At 36.4% G+C, this 21,646-nt stretch overlaps 1 protein-coding gene across 1 annotated transcript in view; it reads right to left on the reverse strand.

The window, feature by feature from the left end:
- The window catches only part of Itgbl1 (integrin subunit beta like 1), a 216,002-nt gene that overhangs the window by 88,677 nt on the left and 105,679 nt on the right, over positions 1 to 21,646 (reverse strand). The window contains exons 5-7 of the mRNA XM_005079435.4: positions 19,541 to 19,681; positions 16,926 to 17,066; positions 6,723 to 6,869 (exon numbers count right to left, since the gene is read on the reverse strand). Coding sequence (XP_005079492.1) covers positions 6,723 to 6,869; positions 16,926 to 17,066; positions 19,541 to 19,681 — 429 coding nt within the window. The remainder of the gene's footprint in view (positions 1 to 6,722; positions 6,870 to 16,925; positions 17,067 to 19,540; positions 19,682 to 21,646) is intronic.

A 21,646-nucleotide genomic window follows, 5' to 3' on the forward strand; every position in this document is an offset into this window, starting at 1 on the left:
CAGAAAAGAATATGAACCTATTAGACCTTGATGCCTCACTTCTGGTTTAGCACAGAAATAAAAGGTCAGGTGATCAATAAATGCTAGATTGGTTTGATATGGCAAGCAGCAAAACTGTGTATACATGATTCATCTGTTGTCTGTGCTAGAATACATGGTCTACTGAACTTCTGAATTCATTTTGCAAAACCAACACAATGACTGGGTTATTAATTTTTAATAATGCTGTGTTGTGTGTATCTAGGTAAGGGAATTGGAGGGTTCTATCTATCTGAATGACCTAAAAATTATACAAAGAGATGGAATACTCTGCCTCATTGACTTTCTATTACAGGGAACATCTACTGAAGGTGGGGTATCCTCAAGACCATGACTGATAATCACTTGAGATTTTTAACCCTTGAGAATAGCTACCTAAATAAAATATGAAAAACAGTTGCCAGAAAACCACAATCCAGCCCCCACTATGATTTTACTGTTTTCATACAAACAAATATGTAAATATAGTAACAAAGTGGCCATGGTTGTCACACATTTCATTTTAAGCTTGCTTAAAGAAATTGGAATTGAATTACTGTCCACTATTCTATTTTCATTTCAAATAAGTTTTGACAGTATTTGCTACAATCTTCCCAAGAAATTTTCCTTAGCCAAAGAATTTCACAGGTTTTAAATTTGCCACATAAAAATGGTTTGAGATGTAATAAAAATACATTTACTTGGATCAATTCCTATCTTGGATACAAAATATTCTGTTGTTATAGATAAAACACTTAAACAAGAAAAGTGACTTGAATACTTACAGAAAAAATAACTGTCTTACCTAGTAGTGGTATAATTTTAGGAACTATGGATTAAAAAGACCCCAGGTAATTAAAGCTGTAAAGTTTGATTTTTGTTTACTAAAGTACTTGTGATGGTTCATCTTCATTGTCCAATTGACTCCTAGAATTACCTAGAAGGTTGGTGAGCCACACAGATGGACATGTTTGTGAAATGTTTCCAGGGAAAACTAACAGGGAAGACATGCCTCAAATATCACCGTTCTGGGGGTTGAGGTTCGAATAACAGGGATAAAGAAGAAAGCTATCTTAGCCACAGCATTCTCTCTCCCTACTTCCTAACCCACCATGCAGTGAACTGCTTGGCTTCACCAAAGCATCTCTCTATGATAGATGGAGATCAAAAATAAACTCCTCCTCCCGTAAGTTCTTCTGTCTAGCATTCTCTTCATAGCAATGAGACCTATATTTAAAACCATGAAAATGTGCTTCCCGATATCTTCTTTTCTTCTCTGTTGTTTAATATTAAAATAGTTAGGGAAAAGGCAAGATAAAAGAAAAGACAAAAAATAAAGAACATATATAATTGTAAGCTGGGAAAAAGAGAGTCATTGGATAAACACTTTTTCTTGTATTTACGTAGATCCTTTCTACACTTTTCAGCACTTGACTGTCAGGTACATATATTATGCCTTCCTTTTAATAAATGACTCTTTATCATATGACTGAGAGAGCCAATAGTGAATTGATCAGATCTTGCAAGTAGACTACCAGTTCTGAGCCTGTATTCCTCTGGCCACCTTTTTGAGATTACGCAACATCCTAAAAGAGAAATTCAAGTAATTTATGAAAACATAGGAAGGAGGGTGAACATACCTTCTATAGTTCTTGTTAGGTCTTAATCTTTTCCTTTCTGAAGTATCTTTAATAACATTACAATAAATAACAATTATATTCCCAAGGTTTCATAAAATATAGGGCACATGCATAGCTTAAAGCTTGCTAATGAGGTTCTTCTGAGTACAAAGAAAGAAATAATAAGTAGGCTCTTCTCTTCCTGGATACCACTGAATCCAGTTTACCAGAACTACTTCTTACTCATCCTTGACTACATTTCTTAGAGATTAGATATAAAATGGCACAGTTTAGCATATGCTTGCCACTCCAAAATCCATGAGCAGTTCCTTGCATTGCACATAAATCCTCCAGAGAACTCAAATAGAGTGCACTGGACCCTATTTGTTCTCTCTAAGAGTTCTGGCAGAAACACACACAAACCCTTGTCACTTGGCCACTCAGTAAATTTCCTACTGCTGTTAACTTACAGCATTACTGTTAATTAAGCCACAGAATAAACATAATCAAAGTCACTACATGTGGTATGGTGCTTAATTGAAAATGTTTTGAGGACTTCTAATATTGTAACTTTCTGTTCCAAATAAATAACACACCTCTAAACTTGATTTCAAAATGAATTATTCAATGGTCCCCAAACAACACAACATAAAAATCATATAGGAAAACAAAAACAAGTGTCAGGTTGTGGTACCACACTCCTTTAATGTCAGCATTTGGTCGGCAGAGGCAGTAGTTTGGGGCCAGCTTAGTCCCCAGGGCTATAGAGAGACCCTGTCTCAAAAACAGCAAAAACAACAACAAAAATATGTTCCATGAATGCAACTCTGACAAATGAAGAAGAAATTCTGAAGCAATGGTTTTCTGGTAAGTGAGATAAATTATAACTTCAGTTGAAAAATCTACAGATGGTGAGAATGTGGCATGTTATTACTCTTTGAATGTGCGCTCCCAGGGTAGGGAAAACTTGATTAATTCATTAATTAAAGCATACTAATTGATAAAAATGAGAATAGCAATTTCCATGTTCTAGAGGACAGAATATGAGATAAAATAACTAGTGTGGACCATTTTTCTAACATTCATCACCGTTTCACATAGAGGTATGTGTTTATGAAGTCTTTAGGAACTAAGATAGGAAAAATTTCTAACAACTGTGATAAAAGAGAACCAAGGGGCAAGGGTGCCAGGCAGAAAGCACAGGGGACTGTGATACAAGAGCGATGTGCTACTGATGATCAAAGCCAGCAGACACTGCAGACACTGAATTAATATTGCCTACAGACAGATGATGTATTTTCAGTTATGGAAGTCAAAGCAAGGGATTTGATAAACGGGAAAAGTTTGTAGCACAAGCAGCAAAATGTATAAGAAAAAACTATCTAAATTACTATGACTGGTGGGCAAGAGGAGACTTTCTTATGTTCCCGGTAGGAGGGGCTCCTAGTACAATTTTCCTAGAGAATATAAATTGTTTGGCCTATTTTCATTCATTCAGATCTCTTTATCTCACAGTTAAGAGGTAGAACTAAAGATGTACATGCACATTCTGCTCCAAGAGTATAATTTATGGTACAAGATAGAGTAAATAGCCACATGCATTCCTAAGAAACGATTATTTATTTTGCTACAACTAAAGAATCATAATTACTGTGCAACTAGAAGGGTACTGCTGTGTAACCAAACAATAATTTTCAAGATTGTCACTGTAACAAACAAATAAAAACTGCATTTAGTTTGTATTGTTTAACAAATTAGTATGGTAAAGGATTAAGCTATTTTAAACAACACCCCTGGAGTCCAGAGCACTGTATTCGGAAGTTATATGACACCTGCAGGCTTGGAACTTACTATGTAGTTTCAATCCACTTATTGTCAAAAAGAAAAACTATGTTTCTTTCGATTTCATTGTGCTTTGGGGAAATTACAACGAAAATGCATTCAATACTTTTTTTTAACACTTTCTCTGTTTAAGTAAGCTCACATAACTGTTTATGGAATAGCATAAATATTTAATTTCTAAGATACATAAATGATAATTATATTTATTTTGATTTAGATGTTGCTACTGATAACACACAGAGCTATAAACCCTAAGCATTTGTCTATCCATGTACTTAAGTGTATGTGAAATATTTGTTCTCATTATTGATTTATTCTGGCCTAGTTGTAGTCCCTAAAATTTGATTGGGAAAAACTATGTCAGATAGGATTTTAAATATAACAATAAGCATGCTAAAAATATTCATTACTTAAACAACTCAAGTTTTCATCCTTATTACTCGCCATGGGAGGATTAACAGAGCTGACCTCAGACCCAAGCTGAGAGACCAGCACCTGTCTCTAGCACATCTTCAGGGAGGTAGGAAATGGCAAATCCTTCCATCCCTCTCAAAGCATTTGCTTCGGAAGGAACAAGCATTAATTTTGGTCATAGTTTTTGAATAAAGTCAGAATCATACACAAGAGGACCTCAATAAATATAAAAGTGCATTTTTACCTAGAGAAGAGTTTAAAATTAAACTGTTTTTAGTTCTTATAAAGAACAGAGGTAAAATAAATGAAAAATAACTTCTACTGAGATTCAGAAACCAAGACGAATAAACTTATAGATACATCAGCTACAGGGAATACATCTATTTGAATGAAGTGGTATCTAGAGGTAATAGAGAATAGAAATTGAGAAATTGCAGACTGTATCAGAGTTTGAAGATCCTCTGAGGCATTCAATCCTTAGACAGAATGACTTACTTATCCACCATCAAAAGGAAGATTTGATTTCCAGTGGGATATACCTGATCCTGTGGAACATTCTCCTGGGAGGAATCTCTCCCCAGTTGGTGTACTGATGGGGCTCTCAAGCTTGAGAACTGATGGGGCCTGTAATTATTTTCTTCACTCTTGTAATCACAGCTGTGGTGGGTATTCATTCAAAACTGCAAAACTCACTCTTGGAAAGCTTTCATATGAGATGTTTCCTTCAGAGATCCCAGTCGCAGAGACATGGCTCACAGATGTAGCTTGACAGGAAAGGGGGCGGTGATCACCAGCTCAAGTGTTAGATGGGCTGTTGCTTCTTAGTTTCACTCTCAAACTTCCACAGTTCACCCACCAATACCTCCATTACTCTTAAGGAAACTAGTGATGTGTATTATTTACGTATACAGTGCTTCTAGAAGGCTAGTCAGGTTATACATATGTATTCAACATCCTATTGATACAATAAATTTTAACTATATTCTGTTCCTCTAAAACTGTAGCTGAACAGTTATTCTTGAAGAATATGGGAAGTCTGTATGTATTTGAAACCAAACCACTTAAGTTTAATTAAAGTTTAACATATAATTCCACAATAAATTTCTTGCACTTGTTCTGTATGTTAGAGTCTACACAAATAAAAAGCAATGCAAACATTTAAAGAAAATTTTATGTAATAAAAATAATTTCAGAGATTTTCTTATTTTCCTTTTATGCAATTTATTTTTAATATCAAATAGGGATATATTAAGATTTTTCAGTTTTTTGTTAGTTCATGTTCCATTTATTTCTACTAGTAAAAAATTACATCATATTTTAAACTTTATATGATGTATACTTAAACAATTCTTTAAGTTCTCAACACACATACATACCCCTGTCCCTTGTTTGAGACCATACAGCAATAGCAAAACTCACCTTAAATTTCTAGAGCTAAAACACCTAGAAAATGGGTCTCAGGAATAAAATCTATTTTGAGATGGTGCTATTTCTTTATTTCTCCCAAGATTTTCCATTTGAAATCATCCCTATTACTACAATAAAGTGATAAAATATAAACATTTAAAAATAAATAACAGGAACGCTGCATGGTTTAGCCTCTCACACTCAATACTATCACAGAACACAATGATGAACTTTCTTGAGAGAAGGTGGTGAGGTCATGTCAGTACCTGGGTGCAGACTGAAAGTGTGGGTGACAGTTGTCTCAGGGGTAGTACAATTTCAGCCTTTGGAACTCCAGAAGCCTGACACGGTTGCTCATCCCCACATGGAAATATTTTAAATTGGATGTAACAGAGTCTTCTGTCTGGGTTATTGTTATAAGATAGGGATATTTGGAAGTTAAAATCCTCCAACCCATACCTCACTAGCCTCTGCATAAAATGCATAGGATTAACATTCATAACTGCATCATTCTGTGATTATATAAAATACCAAGGCTTTAAATACTAAAAAGTTAAACTTCATATTATATGAATTATATCTTAGTAAAAAAAGCACATTAAAAAAGATCAACATAATAGAAAATCACATTTTTCATCTAAAATTCCAAATCCCTTTCATTTCCTATCCTGAACCAAATTTCTCATAGCCTCTACAATCAGTTCCTCTAAAAGTATGTGTCAGATCAACTCTGTTATTCTCAAGTGAGGGATGGATTCATAGTTCTTATTTTGGTAGATCAAAAAGAATGTTCTTCCAGATGAGTTTTTCCTCACCCTGGATATTTTCTTTTCCTGATCTGAGAGTAAAAACACACCCGAGGCTAAATGTCTTCTAAAGGGGAAACTTATTCATGCATTTTTATACAATGCTTTTCCAAGCGAACAATACCCAACAAATAATGTTTTTGGGTTTCATAAATGTCACTGGGCAATTAGACACTCAAGTTCAGAAAGCTATAAGCAAACATCTCAACTGTGTTTTTGTTGTTTTCAGTGTATTGAACTGAATGCAACTAAACTGGAATTCAACAACCTGAAGTAGAGGAAACAATGTGTGTGGTGTAGTGTGTGTGTGTGTGTGTGTGTGTGTGTGTGTGTGTGTATGTGTGTGTGTATGCGTGTGTGTATGTGTGTGTGTATGTGTGTGTGTGTGTATGTGTGTGTGTGTGTGCATGCATGCAGTGTGTGATGTGGTGTGTGTGTGCCCACATGAAGAGAAAGAGGAGACAGAAAGAGAAGAGTTTACTAGTTTATAAACAGCAACAGTCTTCCTTCCTTCAGTGATCTCAGCCACCTTCTTCCCAAGGTGCATGTGGATGGCATTAACTTGCCTCACACTCTTTGGAAGCAATGACAATACATGATACTTGACTTCACTCACCTCTTCCAGAGCAAGGCAGGTCAGAGCCACTCTGACACTTCCTGGCGCTCTCCTCCACTGACAATGGACAGGACGTTGGGTGCTCACAATTCTTTCCATACCAGCCTGCTCTGCAGTCACATCGTCCACAGTTACACTGCCCGTGACCTTTGTAGTTAGGGGGAGAGCACATGAAGATTATGTAAACAGAGACAGTATATAACTTCTTTCTAGCAGTGACCTTCAGAAGTAAGCCATGAGTTTAACACACCACTAACCATTAATGCAAATTTTTTCTCAAATATTTAAACAACTGATGTACATTAATGGATTGCAAAGAACAAAGAAAAGCAAAGTATGGATTGCAAAGAACAAAGAAAAGCAAAGTATGGATAAAACAAATGGTTCAATAAGGTTTTAAATTTGAGTTTATCAATTTTTAGATAAGTGTGATTGTATTAGTCTTCTAGGAAGTCAGTGGAATATTTGTTGGATTTGCCTATTAATTCATGTAAAGGAGAATTATAGGAAAGAGAACCCAATCATTTTTTCAAGTAAGAGTGTTTTTTCTATCTAGTGAATCATTCAACTGATCTACATCTACTTAAAAGAAGTAAGGAACCACAAACTGACAGCAAAGCCAGGAAAGCTAGAAATAGGAAGAAGTTAAGATCCCCAATCCTGAGTTTTACTAAACTATAATATACAGACAAAATGGGAGTGGTTGGAGGAATCACAGGGAATAGAGCAAATGATGTAACTATATTGTGTTTTTTTTAATCTATGAAAATGTACATAGTGAAAGTACATAGGAGTGATACTGTTATTCACATAATCATTGTAAAATGAATACCACAATAATAAACATAGTGGCAGATCTCTCACCCCACACAATTGCTTATGGACACTCTAGATCTATCTCTGTACAAATCTGAAGTACATAGAGCACAATAATTATATTCACAATGCTGAATGCTATGACTTCTGAACTTATCTGTAACTTTGAAAGTTTGTATTCTTTGGTAGATAATTCCCATTCTTTGGTAGTTGGTAATCACCCTTCTACTGTTTTTAAGAACTTAATATTTGGAGGCTGAAAAAAATGCCTCAGCAGTTAAAAGCAATTGCTGACCTTCCAGAGAACCTCTATTAGGGTTTCAGCAAAAACATGGTAGCTCACAACTATCTAGAATTCCAGTTCCAGGTGATCCAATGGCCTCCTCTGAACTCTGTAGGAACCAGCAAGGCAAATAATATGCGTGCAGGAAAAACATTCACACACAAAAATAAAAATTATGCAAATATAATAAAAATAACTTAACATTTTAAAATTCTGTACATTCTATGGCTGCTCTAATCCAGATAGCATAGTGTCTTCATGGTTCAGCCATTTTATTGCAAATAACAAATATCTTTTATGGAGAACACTATTCCACCATATACATCTGTATACATGTATATATAAATATATATATATATCTTTCATACATTCATCGATCACTCTTAATAAGAGTTACATTTTATAAATCATTTAGTTTTGTGGCATTTTGAAATTTATCACAGTTTAAGAAATTATTAGTTATTAGCTAATTATTAATTTTAATTTTCAGCTTTACTAAGCCTAGGGTCACCTATGAAAGAAGTCTCAATTGAAGGATCCTCCAAACAGATTTGACTATTGGGCATGTCTGTGGGGGACTGTCTTGATTTTTAATTGATACATGAGGGCCTATCCCACTATTGGCAGAACCATTCCCTAGTCAAGTGGTCCTGAGACAAATAAGAAAGATAGTTAAGTGTGGATCCATGAGAGAACTGGCAAGAAGCCTTCCTCTATGATTTCTATTCCAAGATCCTGCTTGAGTTACTACCATTATTTCCCTCCATGGTGGATTTGTGACCCTTAAGTGTAAGGCAAACGAACCTTTCCCATCCCTAAATCACTTTGGTCATGGAATTTGTCACAACAACCTAATAAAACTAGAACACCATCCTTCTACTCTGCCCTCTTGAAAATAATAACTAACTTCAAGAAAAACTACATCAGAAATGTACGTATAAATAACTATGTTTGAAACAAAATCTTTAACATTTAAAGTACAATTCATTCTGCTGCTTTATGGGAACAATTGGCTTTAAAATACTTGGACATGGGCAAGAGATTCAGTTCAGGGGCTGTTAGATCTGTAAGGATACAGTACAGGACATACTGCCATTTGTAGATTAGTTGACATTCTTAGCAGTAAAATTGAAGGAATGGTTATATTAAAGGAGGAAAAGTCTTTCTTATTCTTGGAAGTTTTTAAAACTGTAAACACCTGAGCAAAACATGGAGTAGATGAGAATGTGGTTAAATCCCTGTGACTGTGACTGTGGCTATGACCCACAGTCATTCAATCAGGGAAAGTCCTCCACCACCACAGAGGAAGAATCTATCTAACCCAGAGAAGGCACAAAGAAGCAGAAACCTTGGAAAAAGGTACAGAGCGAAAACAAGGACTACAGAAAGATAACATTGTCAAGCTGAAGTCACAACCCATGCTTATACCTTGTAATGGTTATTTTCTGCCTGAAGTTCATTTGTATGACAATATTAACAAAGAAGATCCAGATCTTTGCATACATCATTAATCCCACTATTGGGTATGCAGTGACACAGGCAGGCAGATCTCCGAGTACAAGTCAAACTTGATTTTCATAATGGATTATAGATCAACTAGAGCTACAGAAAGACCCTGTCTTGGGTGGGGCAAAGTAGGATAAAAGAGTTTAAGATTGCCACAAGTTATTAAGAAGAGTTTTTTAGAGTTAGAACCTGTTCCAATTACTAACCAATAAATTATATTAATTATGGAGGACTTAATGCTATTTTTATTCATATTTTAAATTATATTTATTCAGTGGGGTGCAGGTGTGTATACCACAGTGAACACAGGGAGGTCAGAGGCCAACTTGAAAGGAATCTGTTATTTTCTTCCCTAATATGGGTTCCAGGAATTAAAATAATGCAAGGCTTGGTAGCAAGTGCCATTTCCCACAGAGTTTCTCAATGCTGTTTAGTAAATTGAAAATGCTAGTCACTTAGAAAAAAACCATGTTGGGAATTTTGCCATTAATACTTCCTGTTTCTTACTGGGTCTACTTTATTCAGTAAGTTTTTATGATGTGGGATAATGCTCTTGTACACTGTAAACATTTGTCACTCACATTGGTTTAATAAAAACACTTGATTGGTCAGAAGCCAGGCAGGAAGTATAGGCATGGCTACTGGACTAGGAGAATTCTGGTAAGAGGAAGGCAGAGATGCAGTTGCCAGCCAGAGGCAAAAGAAGCAAGATAAGAATGCCTTACTGAGAAGAGGTACCAAGCCATGTGGCTAAACATAGGCAAGGATTGTGGGTTAATTTAAGCTGTAAGAGTTTGCTAGTAATAAGCCTGAACAATAGGCCAAACAGTTTATAATTAATATAAGCCTCTGTGTATTTATTTGGGACTGAACATCTGAAGGACCAGGTAGGACAGAAACTTCCATCTACATTTTTAGACCTCTAAGCACTTTCCACCTTTGTTCAATGTCAGTGCTATCTTTCTATGCCATTGTTATTTCCGTGTCCTTCATGGGGCAGAGGAAGATACAGTCTGTGATCTGCACCACAATGACTGGTGTGCTTGCAATACTTGACTTGATGAAGTTCTTGAGGATGACCTTGTGAATTTATATTTCACCACTCAGCATATCAACCCTGGCTTTCAGCTACTGAAAAGCCTCTAAAACTGGTCATTTACTCATTCTTATGGGTTAAAAGATAGTGTCATGAGCATGACAGGCTCTGAGATCATGGGTATTGCCCTTGAATAGTAAATACCAAGATAGGAGAACACTGTCTGACACAAGATGAATGTTCACTCTCCTGTAACCACATCTGGATATATATATGTGTGTGTGTGTGTGTGTGTGTGTGTGTGTGTGTGTGTGTGTGTTTTCTTTTTCAGTTTTCCAAAAGGATTCAGTAGTAGCCAAAAGTGTTTAATCTGGGAGACATTAACAAGACAGGAGAGCTGTGAGTAAGTCATATAAGACGTATCACTTCTGCAGAGCTGGCGAACACTCAGCTGCCAATGTAAATCAGGAAATTTCAATGTGGCACATCTGTCTCTCTCTCTCTCTCTCTCTCTCTCTCTCTCTCTCTCTCTCTCTCTCTCTGTCTTAATGTGGGGGAAGCAATATTTCCTACATCAAATACACCAATGAGGAGCACACAAGAATCAAATACAAGAGTCATGGGAAAGTTTCTGTAAACCTAGCCTGCAACAATGAAAAGTAGAGTTAACATTGATAGTACTAATGTGAGTGCAAGGGCTTCAGTCTGTAACCCCAACACTCTGGAGGCTAAGGAAAGATGGCTGCTCCTGGCTTTATGTCAATCTCGTCTACACGATGAGTTCTAAGTCAGACCTGCCTGTGGAGTAAAGCTAAATTCCAAGATAAACAAACAAATGGAAGTGTACCCTTGACTAAACATTTATTAAAGATTCACTGTTACAATTTTCAAACAGGATTTTTACTTTCTCAGTAGAAAAAAACTATTTTTGTGCCTTGATTTCAAGAAGTCTGTAATATGCTGTCAAAACAAATTATAGAATTTCATTCTAAATAAAAAGTGTATTTCCTACAAAAGATGTTTAATTCATATAGTCAAAAACTCGTTCTGGAGTGTAAGGTATTGACACCAGATTGCCAGGAAGTGGCTGAGTCAGAAAAGCACTTTTTAAGTGCAAGGGATTGATGTGATTTCTGAAGCAGGCAGTGAGTCCTAAAGAGGAAACTACGAAATAACACTGTGGTCTCTTTTCTGGAGTTACTAGTTCCTCAATTCCAATAAAAAAGCCCAGCTAAAGAGAAAGGGATCACTGAGCAGAAATAAATTCAGGAAGATAAAGGCTTGCTTTTGATAAAAAAATTAAAGTAAAAGATCTATTTGGCATGAGATCCAGTTTGTCTATCACACTGAAATATACTATTAGATTTTTTAAGGCAAATATGGAAGAAAATGCTTAAGATATATAAAAATATGTGTTTTGTACTTGATTTAGAAGTGCCACTGTCCTTTGCTAGGCCTCATCTGAATTTAATCTGACTTTCAAGTAGAGAGAACCTAAAGGGACTCTTGCCACACTGATCAGAATGCAATGCTTCCAGGCTGGCTTGTCAAATTTGTGTATATTTTAAGCCTGTAAGAGTTAGTCTCATTTCTTCGAACAAGTGTTCTTTAAACTGCGTAGGCAGATCAACAAAAGCAAGATGAAAGACATAGGATGTTGTTGTTTATTTCCTGATCTCAACATCAAAAGAATTATAAGAAAAGCACTCCAGATCCCCTGTACACATGTGTGCATGGACAGATACATGCACACACAAACACACACACACACACACTTTCACACATATACATTTACATGTATATACATTCACATACACACACATATGCACAAACATGAATATATGCATGTACATATTCACACAGAGATGTGTTTGAATATAGTCTACCTACTGCAAATGTGACTGCTGTCCAGGCTACCTACATTACATGGTAAAGAAGGTTCAGCATGACTTATAATTCAGCAGTATGGTGGCCATGCAGGGAAGGCACCACAAACTCTCAGGCTATTCTAGGATGAGTGTGACACCCAAACCCACATTTCATTTTTAGATTATGTTCCTTTGAGTTACAATGGCTAAATTGTAAAAGAAATATCACTCTAGGGTATATTTAGTTAATTATAGTTCAATTAATTTTTTCTGCTGGAGAAAATATTTCCTTCCTTTCTTTTTTTTAAAAATCTAAAAAAAATTATTTATTCTTTGTGTTTTCCATATGTATTTTAGTCCCATTCATTCAATCCCTGTTCCTTCATATCTGCCCTCCATCCTTGCATGCCCATGCCCTCCAAATTAAATAAAATTCAAGAGAATAAAATGAGAAAAAAATTAAATGGAAGGAATTAAAATCTCTTCATGAAAGCTGTAGTACAATGTAAGTCATGCCGTACAGTCCATTGTCCATGCATCTCTACTTGCAAGTGTTTATTGCAAAGACTCATTGTTCTGGTTTGAGGTTCCTGGACACATTAGATCCTGGGCTCTCACTAGGACTCTTCCTGGACAGCCCGCTGGTACCCTGTGTTATGGAGATCCTGCAGCTGGCTCAGATCCTTTCAAGTGCTCCAAGAGATCATAGATCTGGTGGATATTGGGGCAGGACACATACATAACCTGGGTCTGGGCCTGGGCAGCCATAGGGTTGGTTCTCCAGATGGGAAATGGGGACAGCTCTCCCAAATACCCATGGATGTAAATGTTAATGGTTACAAGTAGCTTCTTAAAATTGACACAAAATCCATCAACAGGGGAAAACTTAAGGGAATAAGTTGCACTTAGCTAATTATTTATATAACTTGTTGTTTTTAATCTATTTCTATATTGTTTTTTATTCAAGAAAAGGAAAAATGCTGTATTTATTAATTTCCTTCCATGTTTTTCTTAATGCTTTGGCAATCTACCTTTACATTTACTCAAATAATACAGTTTTGTCATATTATACCATTTTACAAACTAATACTACCTACCTTATGCTTCCATAAGTTTGGTATGTTGAACAAGATGGTTAAAGGTTAAGGTCACCCTAGAGTATACTGGTCTAGACAAGAGGTTTGGAAAATAGAATGGTAGGTAGTCATTCAGAATTGTGGAGGTGAAGAGGTGACTCCATAATTCAGAGCAATTGCTGATCTTTGAGAAGAGCCAAGTTCAATTCCTAGCACCCATGTTGGACAATTAAAAACTGCCTGCAACTGCAGCCCCAGAGACTACAATGCCTTATTCTGGCCTCCGAGGACATTTGGACATTTACACACACACACACACACACACACACACACACACACACACACACGAGAAAGAGAAAATAAAAGCTTAAAATCTATTTCTAAAATCAAGAAATAATGAAGCGAACACAATAGACAGTACTAATTTTGATTTTCAGCTACACCATTGTCGGTTCAGTCATATTACTGCATTCTTATTTTGCAGAAATATCTGGAGAATACTGATATATTGATGTTGGATTCTTTCTGTGTCATCATACAAAGGTATTGGCATACTTGACTATCAAATGTATACCACCCTTCCTGCATTATGGTTGAAAGAGCTAAGTAGGAAATCTGAAAAGTCTAATGACGCTCAGCTTAATTAATACACAGAACTCAAAAGGTATAGTCAGAACTCATAAGTCCTCTAGCAATTGATGCCTGCCCCAGATCATCATGAAGTTCAGAAAAAGAGGAACTTTGTAAGAATTTGGGCATCCATAGTGTAGTTCCTCCTCACCAAAATAAGTAAAATTGAACAGTAGCATTTTTATCTGCTGCAAAATAAATCATATGAGTGCTTGGGCTACATATATTTTTTGATGACAATGGCCAGTGAATGCTGTCAAAGTGGTCTAGCCCTGTAAAATTATTTCCTTTTCTGTTAAATTGTAGATAATGCCTCCCTTCCTGAGTTGGTGCGAAAAATCAAATGGAATGAGCTGTAATTATAGAACTTTGCAAGTATCTGACCCACTGAGGATCTCTACTCATATGAGGTCCTTCTTTCTAAATTTCTTAAGTGTGGGGCCCACACTGGCCATGTTCAAACCACTTTCCACCAAAGAAAGAGAAATCACAATTGCACACTGATATCTTGTTGGTCACCTCACAGTGGACCACTATCACTTCTCTCCCCCTCTGTCGGCACCCACAGCATGAGATCCCATACGAAAGCTGAATCATTCTTTCTCCCCCTTCCAATCCCACCAGCCATGGAGCCATAACTACTCAATCACCTTTCTCTACAATCTACAGGTTAGGAGAGAGTGGGAAATGGAAAGAGAAAGCAAGCAAGACAGAAGAACATGAAGAGGTCAAGAAAACATGAATTCCTGGAGATACCCCATCTGCTTAGCTTACAAGAGTAGCTTTAACCCTGAGCTGAGTTTGTGAAACCCTAAAAAGGTCAACTGTGGTATCATTTCTCAAATTTACCAACTGATCCATCTCCTCAGAGTGTGGGATGGACCAGCTCACAGTAAAATGGATGATCACTATAATGTAGTAATTATGAATAACTATGCCCAGTCAGATATCAGGATCAAGATCATATGGATCTTACAAGGGAGAGTGAGTGGATATCTTATCAATATATCACAAACTCTGTTTCTTCTCCATATACATATGTATGTGTGCATGTCTGCATGCATGTATGTGTGTATGTGTGTGTGTGTACATCTTGTTTAATCATTTGTTTTCTCATTTTATATAGTCTTAATTCATATTTGCCTCTAGAAAGCATTAAAAACTCAATGGTATTTCCTGAACCCCATTATAATTTTAACTTTCAACTCAATGTTCAGAACCATTAAATTTTCAATTTTTAACCTCTCCAACGTTCAATACATTTCAAAAATATGACCTTTGCCTTGCCATTAATTTCATAATGTCCCAAAACAAATATGAAAATTTCCTTCTTTACCCAACCATTGTAAATGGCACCAGAATATACTCAGACAACCAGGCTAGAAATGCGATGATGGTGGCAGTCTTCTGCCTGCATGCATCACAAGCTCCTCAATGTCTCTATAACACTGCAGTTCCACAGCAAGCCAGCATTCCTGTAGTAGTCTGCTGCTTTCCTCCTACACTCTCATCAAATCATCCTTGTCCCAAGCGAGTATAATAGTCCTCCCCTCCTCCTTTCTTGGATGCCCTCTTTCAATTTCATTATCTAAAAGCCTACATTTAAAACAGAATTCCACATCTGTGATACAGTAGCACCTTGCCATCTATGCCCACCTTTCTCCAATAGACCCTTCTCCCTAATTAGAATACTAAAGAAGCTCTTGTCTCCGCAACTTATGTATGCTTGGCACATAAAAAGCACTCAATAACGACTAGCTTTTTAAAAAATAACCAACATAGTGACACCGATGATATAGAAGAACACTCATTATATAATAAGTAACAGAAAAATTCACTAAAATACTATGAGTAAGATGAGGTCTGAGGCTTTCAGAGGAGGGAGACCTGCAGGAGAAAGTTATGGAAGGCTTTCCCCAGCCTTTGAAGTTACACAGTCATGATTATGTAGGACAACTCTTTTATCTCCCTTTGCTGGCAAATTTTCCAGAAACCAGAGGCGTTTTCTGCCTACCTGCATGTACCAATCAAGCAGTCAAGCTAAAGATGTACACACATACACATGAAATATGTTTGTCTTATTAAGCAAAAGAACTTAGAATCTGTGTCTTCACTCTGGAGAAGTATGCACCTATGTGTATGGGTGTTCATACCCGTTCTTGTATGAATGGTGACCAGTTATCCTTTATAGCTCTCTGCCTTATTCTTTGAAATGGGGGTCTCTCGAATGAGCCTGGAACTAGGCTGGTGAACAACAAGTCCAAACTCCTGGGTCTGCCTCCCACTGGAGTTACAGGCATGTAGACAGCCATGTCCAGTTTTTTATGTGGGTGCTGGGACCTAAACTCGGGTCTTTCGTTTACATGGTAAATGCTGTTACCCACCTAATCATCTCTCTCGTCCCCAGATATTTTCCTCTTAGTCTGTATTTTGTGAATTCTGTGAAATCCTGGGTCATGTTTGCTTCCTTCACTACTGAATTCAGTAACCAAGACACAGCCCACAAACTGGCCTATAGTGTCTGCTCCATACATATTTAACATATAAAATGCTTGGTTCCATTAACCAAAATTCAATTCTACACTTCACTATAGAGTAATTTCAGTGAAAATTCCATCTGTTTTCAAATATATGATCCCTAATAGATGTATTGTCCTAATATTTGGTATATGTTTGTCTTGCTGTCTCTTGTTGATAGCCAGCAGGCCTGCTAGTTCTTCAGTCTCTGAGTGGAATCAAGCAAGTATTTGGAGCTAATGGATATCCTCAGCAAGAGATCGGGCTAATTTTAAGGATGTAGGCGGGTTTCATCTTGAGCCTCTGCAGAATGTCTGAAATCGCTAGATGATGAGCACATCACTGAGAGGAGTCCTGCAAAATATAGAAATCCTAGGGATGCAAGTTCAGTTTCTCTGTATATGTGAGACTCAGATGCACAAGGAGGAAGTGAGTCTTATATACAGAAATAGGAGTCAGGAGCTCCCTTACCTGAGCAGAAATCATCAGAGTATCGATCATAAACAGCTCTACAGTCCCTTTCATCACACTCGCATGTGTCCCCATGAATGTCTCCCCAGTCCCCAGTCGGATCAACATCATGGCAAGAACATTCACCACAAACACACGTTCCTAGATGGAAAAAAGAATGAATTTCATGGGGGTCCAGACAAAACAAAAACTAAAGAAAAAAGCATCTTCCATATTTATTACTTAAAATATTGATTCTCTTATATTTCAAAAATAAATATATTTAGATGAAATACCCTAAGAAAGGGAAACACCATCTAAAGTTGATGGCAGAGATTTCTTAATCTGCAAAAGTTGTCTGTATTATGTGATAGTATTTGATATACCATTATCATTGTGCTAACATTAAAACAATACATCATCTTTGTCTGCAAGAAACTTAGAAACATTTTGACAAAAAAGTAAAGGTGAAGGTAACAGAAGAACTAGTGAACTCAAAAATCATCACAAACATTTTGTAAAGAATGATGTAAATGACTTAAGAGTCTGAGAGAAGTGTTATGTGAATGAAACGTTAGGAGTAGACTATGTGGATATGCCTGGGAGAGGAAATGCTTTAGCCAGTCTTAGAAGTAGAATCTAAGGAAACTGAATACAGTAATGGGTCAGGGTGGTAGGGTCCTAGACACCTATGAATGAAGACTATACAAGTTTGTTAATACAAATGAGGCTGGGTTAAAAAAAGTGCTTGAGACAGAAATGAGAGGAGAGACCACACAGGTTTTATGCGGGAAAGTGGTTCATTGCCAATACTATTTTCTTCACATAGATTGCCAGTGGTCAGTCTTTAGGTAGGTAACAGACAAATAATTAGGGACTAAAAGAAATAAATGTCTTCATTACTTCTTTAAATAGAAATCTATTTGGCTAATACTTTAAATTATAAAGTGAAGCCATAGGGCATGATCAAATTAATTTTTATTCAGAATATCTGAAACACAAATATTAAAAGAAATAATGGAATATATTTAACTACATGCAAGTCTAAAATTTGTATTGTGACCAAAAAACAGCCTACAAATACCCGAAAGACTAAAAAAGTATAAGCAAGTAATCCATATGTATGCACAGAGAAGGCAAAAGCATACCCACAAACATGCAACCAATACGTAGGCCTCCAGTCATAAAGTTTAAATATACCTACCATAAGAGAGGCAAAGACAAAGAATAGAAAATATCAAAGAGAATTAATAACAGGCATTACAAGGTTTGACCTGGCAAACAAATATTACTAAGAGCTGGGAGTGAGAACATGAGTGATATTAGATTATCACTGGCAATAAAGTATGCATGATCTAGAGGCTTTGAGGTTGTGGGTGGATGTACTGCAAATATTGGATATGAAGCCAATCAAATAAAAAGGATTTAGGCAGAAGAGAGGTGTTTATAAACACAAAGTGAGTTAGTGTGTTTTGTAGTAGGCAGCAGTTCACATAAACAGAGGGTTTCCCTTGCTTGTGTGTGTTGGGGGGGGTGGGGAGGATTTCTGGCTTCCATCTTCAATAAACTTTAAATCTTTCCCTATTTTTCAATATTTAAGACACTATGCCAATGATTTCCCTGTGAACATGGGAACATAGTCTATTAACATGACTTGTACCTTGATAGAAATTGAAAAGAAAGTTTACAGCTTTCTATTTTAATGGTTTTAAAGGAAGCAGAAAAAAGTCACTCATTTATCACCAAGCAGCCAATAAAAAGCTAGCATGGCTTTCTTTTATCAACCTCCACAGCAAAAGGAAAAATATCAGGTATTTGCAATAAACAAACAAGCAAAAGAACCCATTTAAACTGTGCTTCTGATATGGCTCAGTGAGGAAAGGCATATGTGGCCACGCCTGATGCGTGAGTCTGATTGCAGGATCCACATGATAGAGAACTGACTCTCTCAAGTTGTTCTCTGACCTTCACAGGAATGCTGTGACAAATGTGAGTTCACATAAATGTATACACAGTCAGTCACAGAAAATACATGAATGAAATGTTTTTAAATTTTGGTTTTATACCTATTAACTATAAATTAAGTTTGATATGCATAAGTATTTAAAATTTCTGTTGAAGGTCAGTCTACAATTCATAGAACTATTTGATTCATGATTTCTGCTATCTATTGTGTTCAGTACAATTTTAGTATTGCTTTCAGAAGTTAAGTTCATTTGTACCAATTCCACATTTCAGCCAAGGCTACCAGACAGGAGGGTTGTCTGACTGCCCTCTAGCTAATCGAACACTCATGCTGTTGATGGTTCTGTTAGTCAAGAGACATTTAGCACAGCATCTCCAGGAACTGCCTTTTAGCTGTGTTGTACCAGTTTTGGACAGATGCCAAAGAAATTACAGTCCCCATGCTAACTATTTGCTCAGAAAAGCATAAAGAATGACATCAAATTTATTTTCCCTTATCTATTTAGTAAAGAACAAGAACAAAAAGATTTTTGGTGTCAATGTGTAATTGTAGGAAAGTGATTATGGATGATGATGCTGCCACACCAAAGGAAATACATCTAGATGAGGTCTTCGCAGTGATGAACTTTGTTTACCACCCTGTCATGTTGTAACATATAGGAGTGACACACCTCTGTTGCTGCAGATTTTGCCATCTGGAGATGTGCATCTTCGCTTGCTTTCCCAGGGGGTGATGTCACACTGGAACTCGCATTTATCTCCATGCCAACCAGCCTCGCAGTAACAGTTTCCACAGTAACACTTCCCATGGCCTTTACCCAAAAAGAATTTTATATACTGAGGAAAAAAGCAACTTTGAAAAGCAACATTAAATTTCTTTCTCTTCAAAATCATTTTTTTTTTTGCGTTTGAAAACAACAAGGGCTCCCAGTTGAGCTTAGATCTGCATAATAACACAAATAAAGGCAGCCAACGTGTCTTTGTTTTGGCCTACAAGGAAAATGATTAAGAATAAAATATTTGTAAAGAAATGACAAGAATGACTATGAAAGTCCATTACTTTAACATTTGAAGAGCATACATCACTTGAATGTATGCAAGCCTTATTGTGAAGATGTTTCTTGAAAGAGTCACTAAAAATGTTTATTTGAAATGAGCTATTAAGATAGCAGCAGTGCATATTTACTTAGCTATGATTTAGTCATGGCTGAAGCATTCTCAAACTGGAGGAAATATTTAATCTTTTTGTTCCACTGTGTTCCACACGTTGTTGTGTTGTGGAATAATATTTAACTAGACAAAAATGTATTTCATTTTTATGCTGCAGGATATTGCTTTATCTGTGTAAAGGTCTGCTACTTTTTTTATGCTGCATTTGTTTAATTATGTAAAGGTTTCTTGCATTTGTTTCACCTTGCCTGCCCAATGCAAATAACTGTTCTAATAAAAAGCTTAGTGGCTAATAGCTAGACAGAAAAAGGATAGGCAGGGCTTGTAGGCAGAGAGAATAAATAGGAGGAGAAATCTAGGTTCAGAAAGATCTAGAGAAGAAGGACCCAGTCAACCAAACACCCAGTCATCCACAGATAAGAAGAAAAGAAAAACATATAAAGAAAGGCAAAAACCCAAAGCAAATTTAGATACGCTGACATTGGTTAAGTTTTAAATAGCTTGCCAGAAATGATATAAGCTAGGCCAAGCATTTAAAATTAATAATAAGTCTCCATGTCACGATTTGGGAGCTGGTTGGTGCCCCCTAAAAAAAGTCTGGTACACTGCTGTGTTCTGCCATGTGGAAAATTCCAAGTTAAACCAATAAAATCCAATGCATTCTTGATCACACAATCACTCTAGTATCCAAAGAATACAAAGGAGAACTAAGGATGTGCCAAAATGCCATACTGCAATGGCCAGCTTGCTATAACCATCCACATTTTTATTTGTACAACCCACCAAGCCATCTGCAACAAACTGCCGTCATTAAATCAACAAACTTTTATCCTGAATGTCTGACCCTCTACAAAATGCTGCAAATAGTATTTACCTTAAAATTCATTTTATGTGTGCTCTCCTCTTTATAATTATTCTACTCAAACATGGATGAATGTCATCTTCATTTTCTATTCTATACTTTCTTAGTCATAATAGTTTGCATCATGTGAAACTCTGACAAAAATATTTATTCTTCAAGTTCCCTCTTACAGGGCCATGAAATTGTGCATGTTTGGTTACTTTTTAATTGATTACTAGTATATTTTTAATTTTAGCATTGTGATATCATTTTATTAATGAATTATAATAAATTTCCACACTTAACGTGCAAGTTCTTAGAATATTTATAAAATTCAGTGTTCAAAATGAGTGTGTTTAAAAATAATCATTAAAATAAGGGGTTAATTTTGAAAGGAAAAAGATGGGACTAAATCTAGGGAAGAGAGGAAGTAGGGGGAGCTAGGAGAGTTGAGGCAGACGAAACTCTGGTCAGGATGTGTTTTCAAAAAAAGACAAAAGAAAACTCATATAAAGCTGCACTTTATTGCAGACATAAAAAAATTCAAATGAAGTGTGAGAAAAGACATTGGGACAGTGTTGCATGAAAAATAATAGACACTTGACCTGATATTGGGGTTCAAACTTCAAGCTGAAGAATAGAAAAGCAAAGTAGCTGGATACTAACTCTGACAACTAACTTAGACTGAAAGGGCTGATCCTGCTGCCTCTTAGAGTGTCTGGAGATTCCTGAGACTGAATGTCTTATCCTCAATGTGGGTGGAGAA

Source organism: Mesocricetus auratus, unplaced genomic scaffold (genome assembly GCF_017639785.1).
Source record: "Mesocricetus auratus isolate SY011 unplaced genomic scaffold, BCM_Maur_2.0 Super-Scaffold_2245, whole genome shotgun sequence".
In the NCBI taxonomy this organism is placed as follows: domain Eukaryota; kingdom Metazoa; phylum Chordata; class Mammalia; order Rodentia; family Cricetidae; genus Mesocricetus; species Mesocricetus auratus.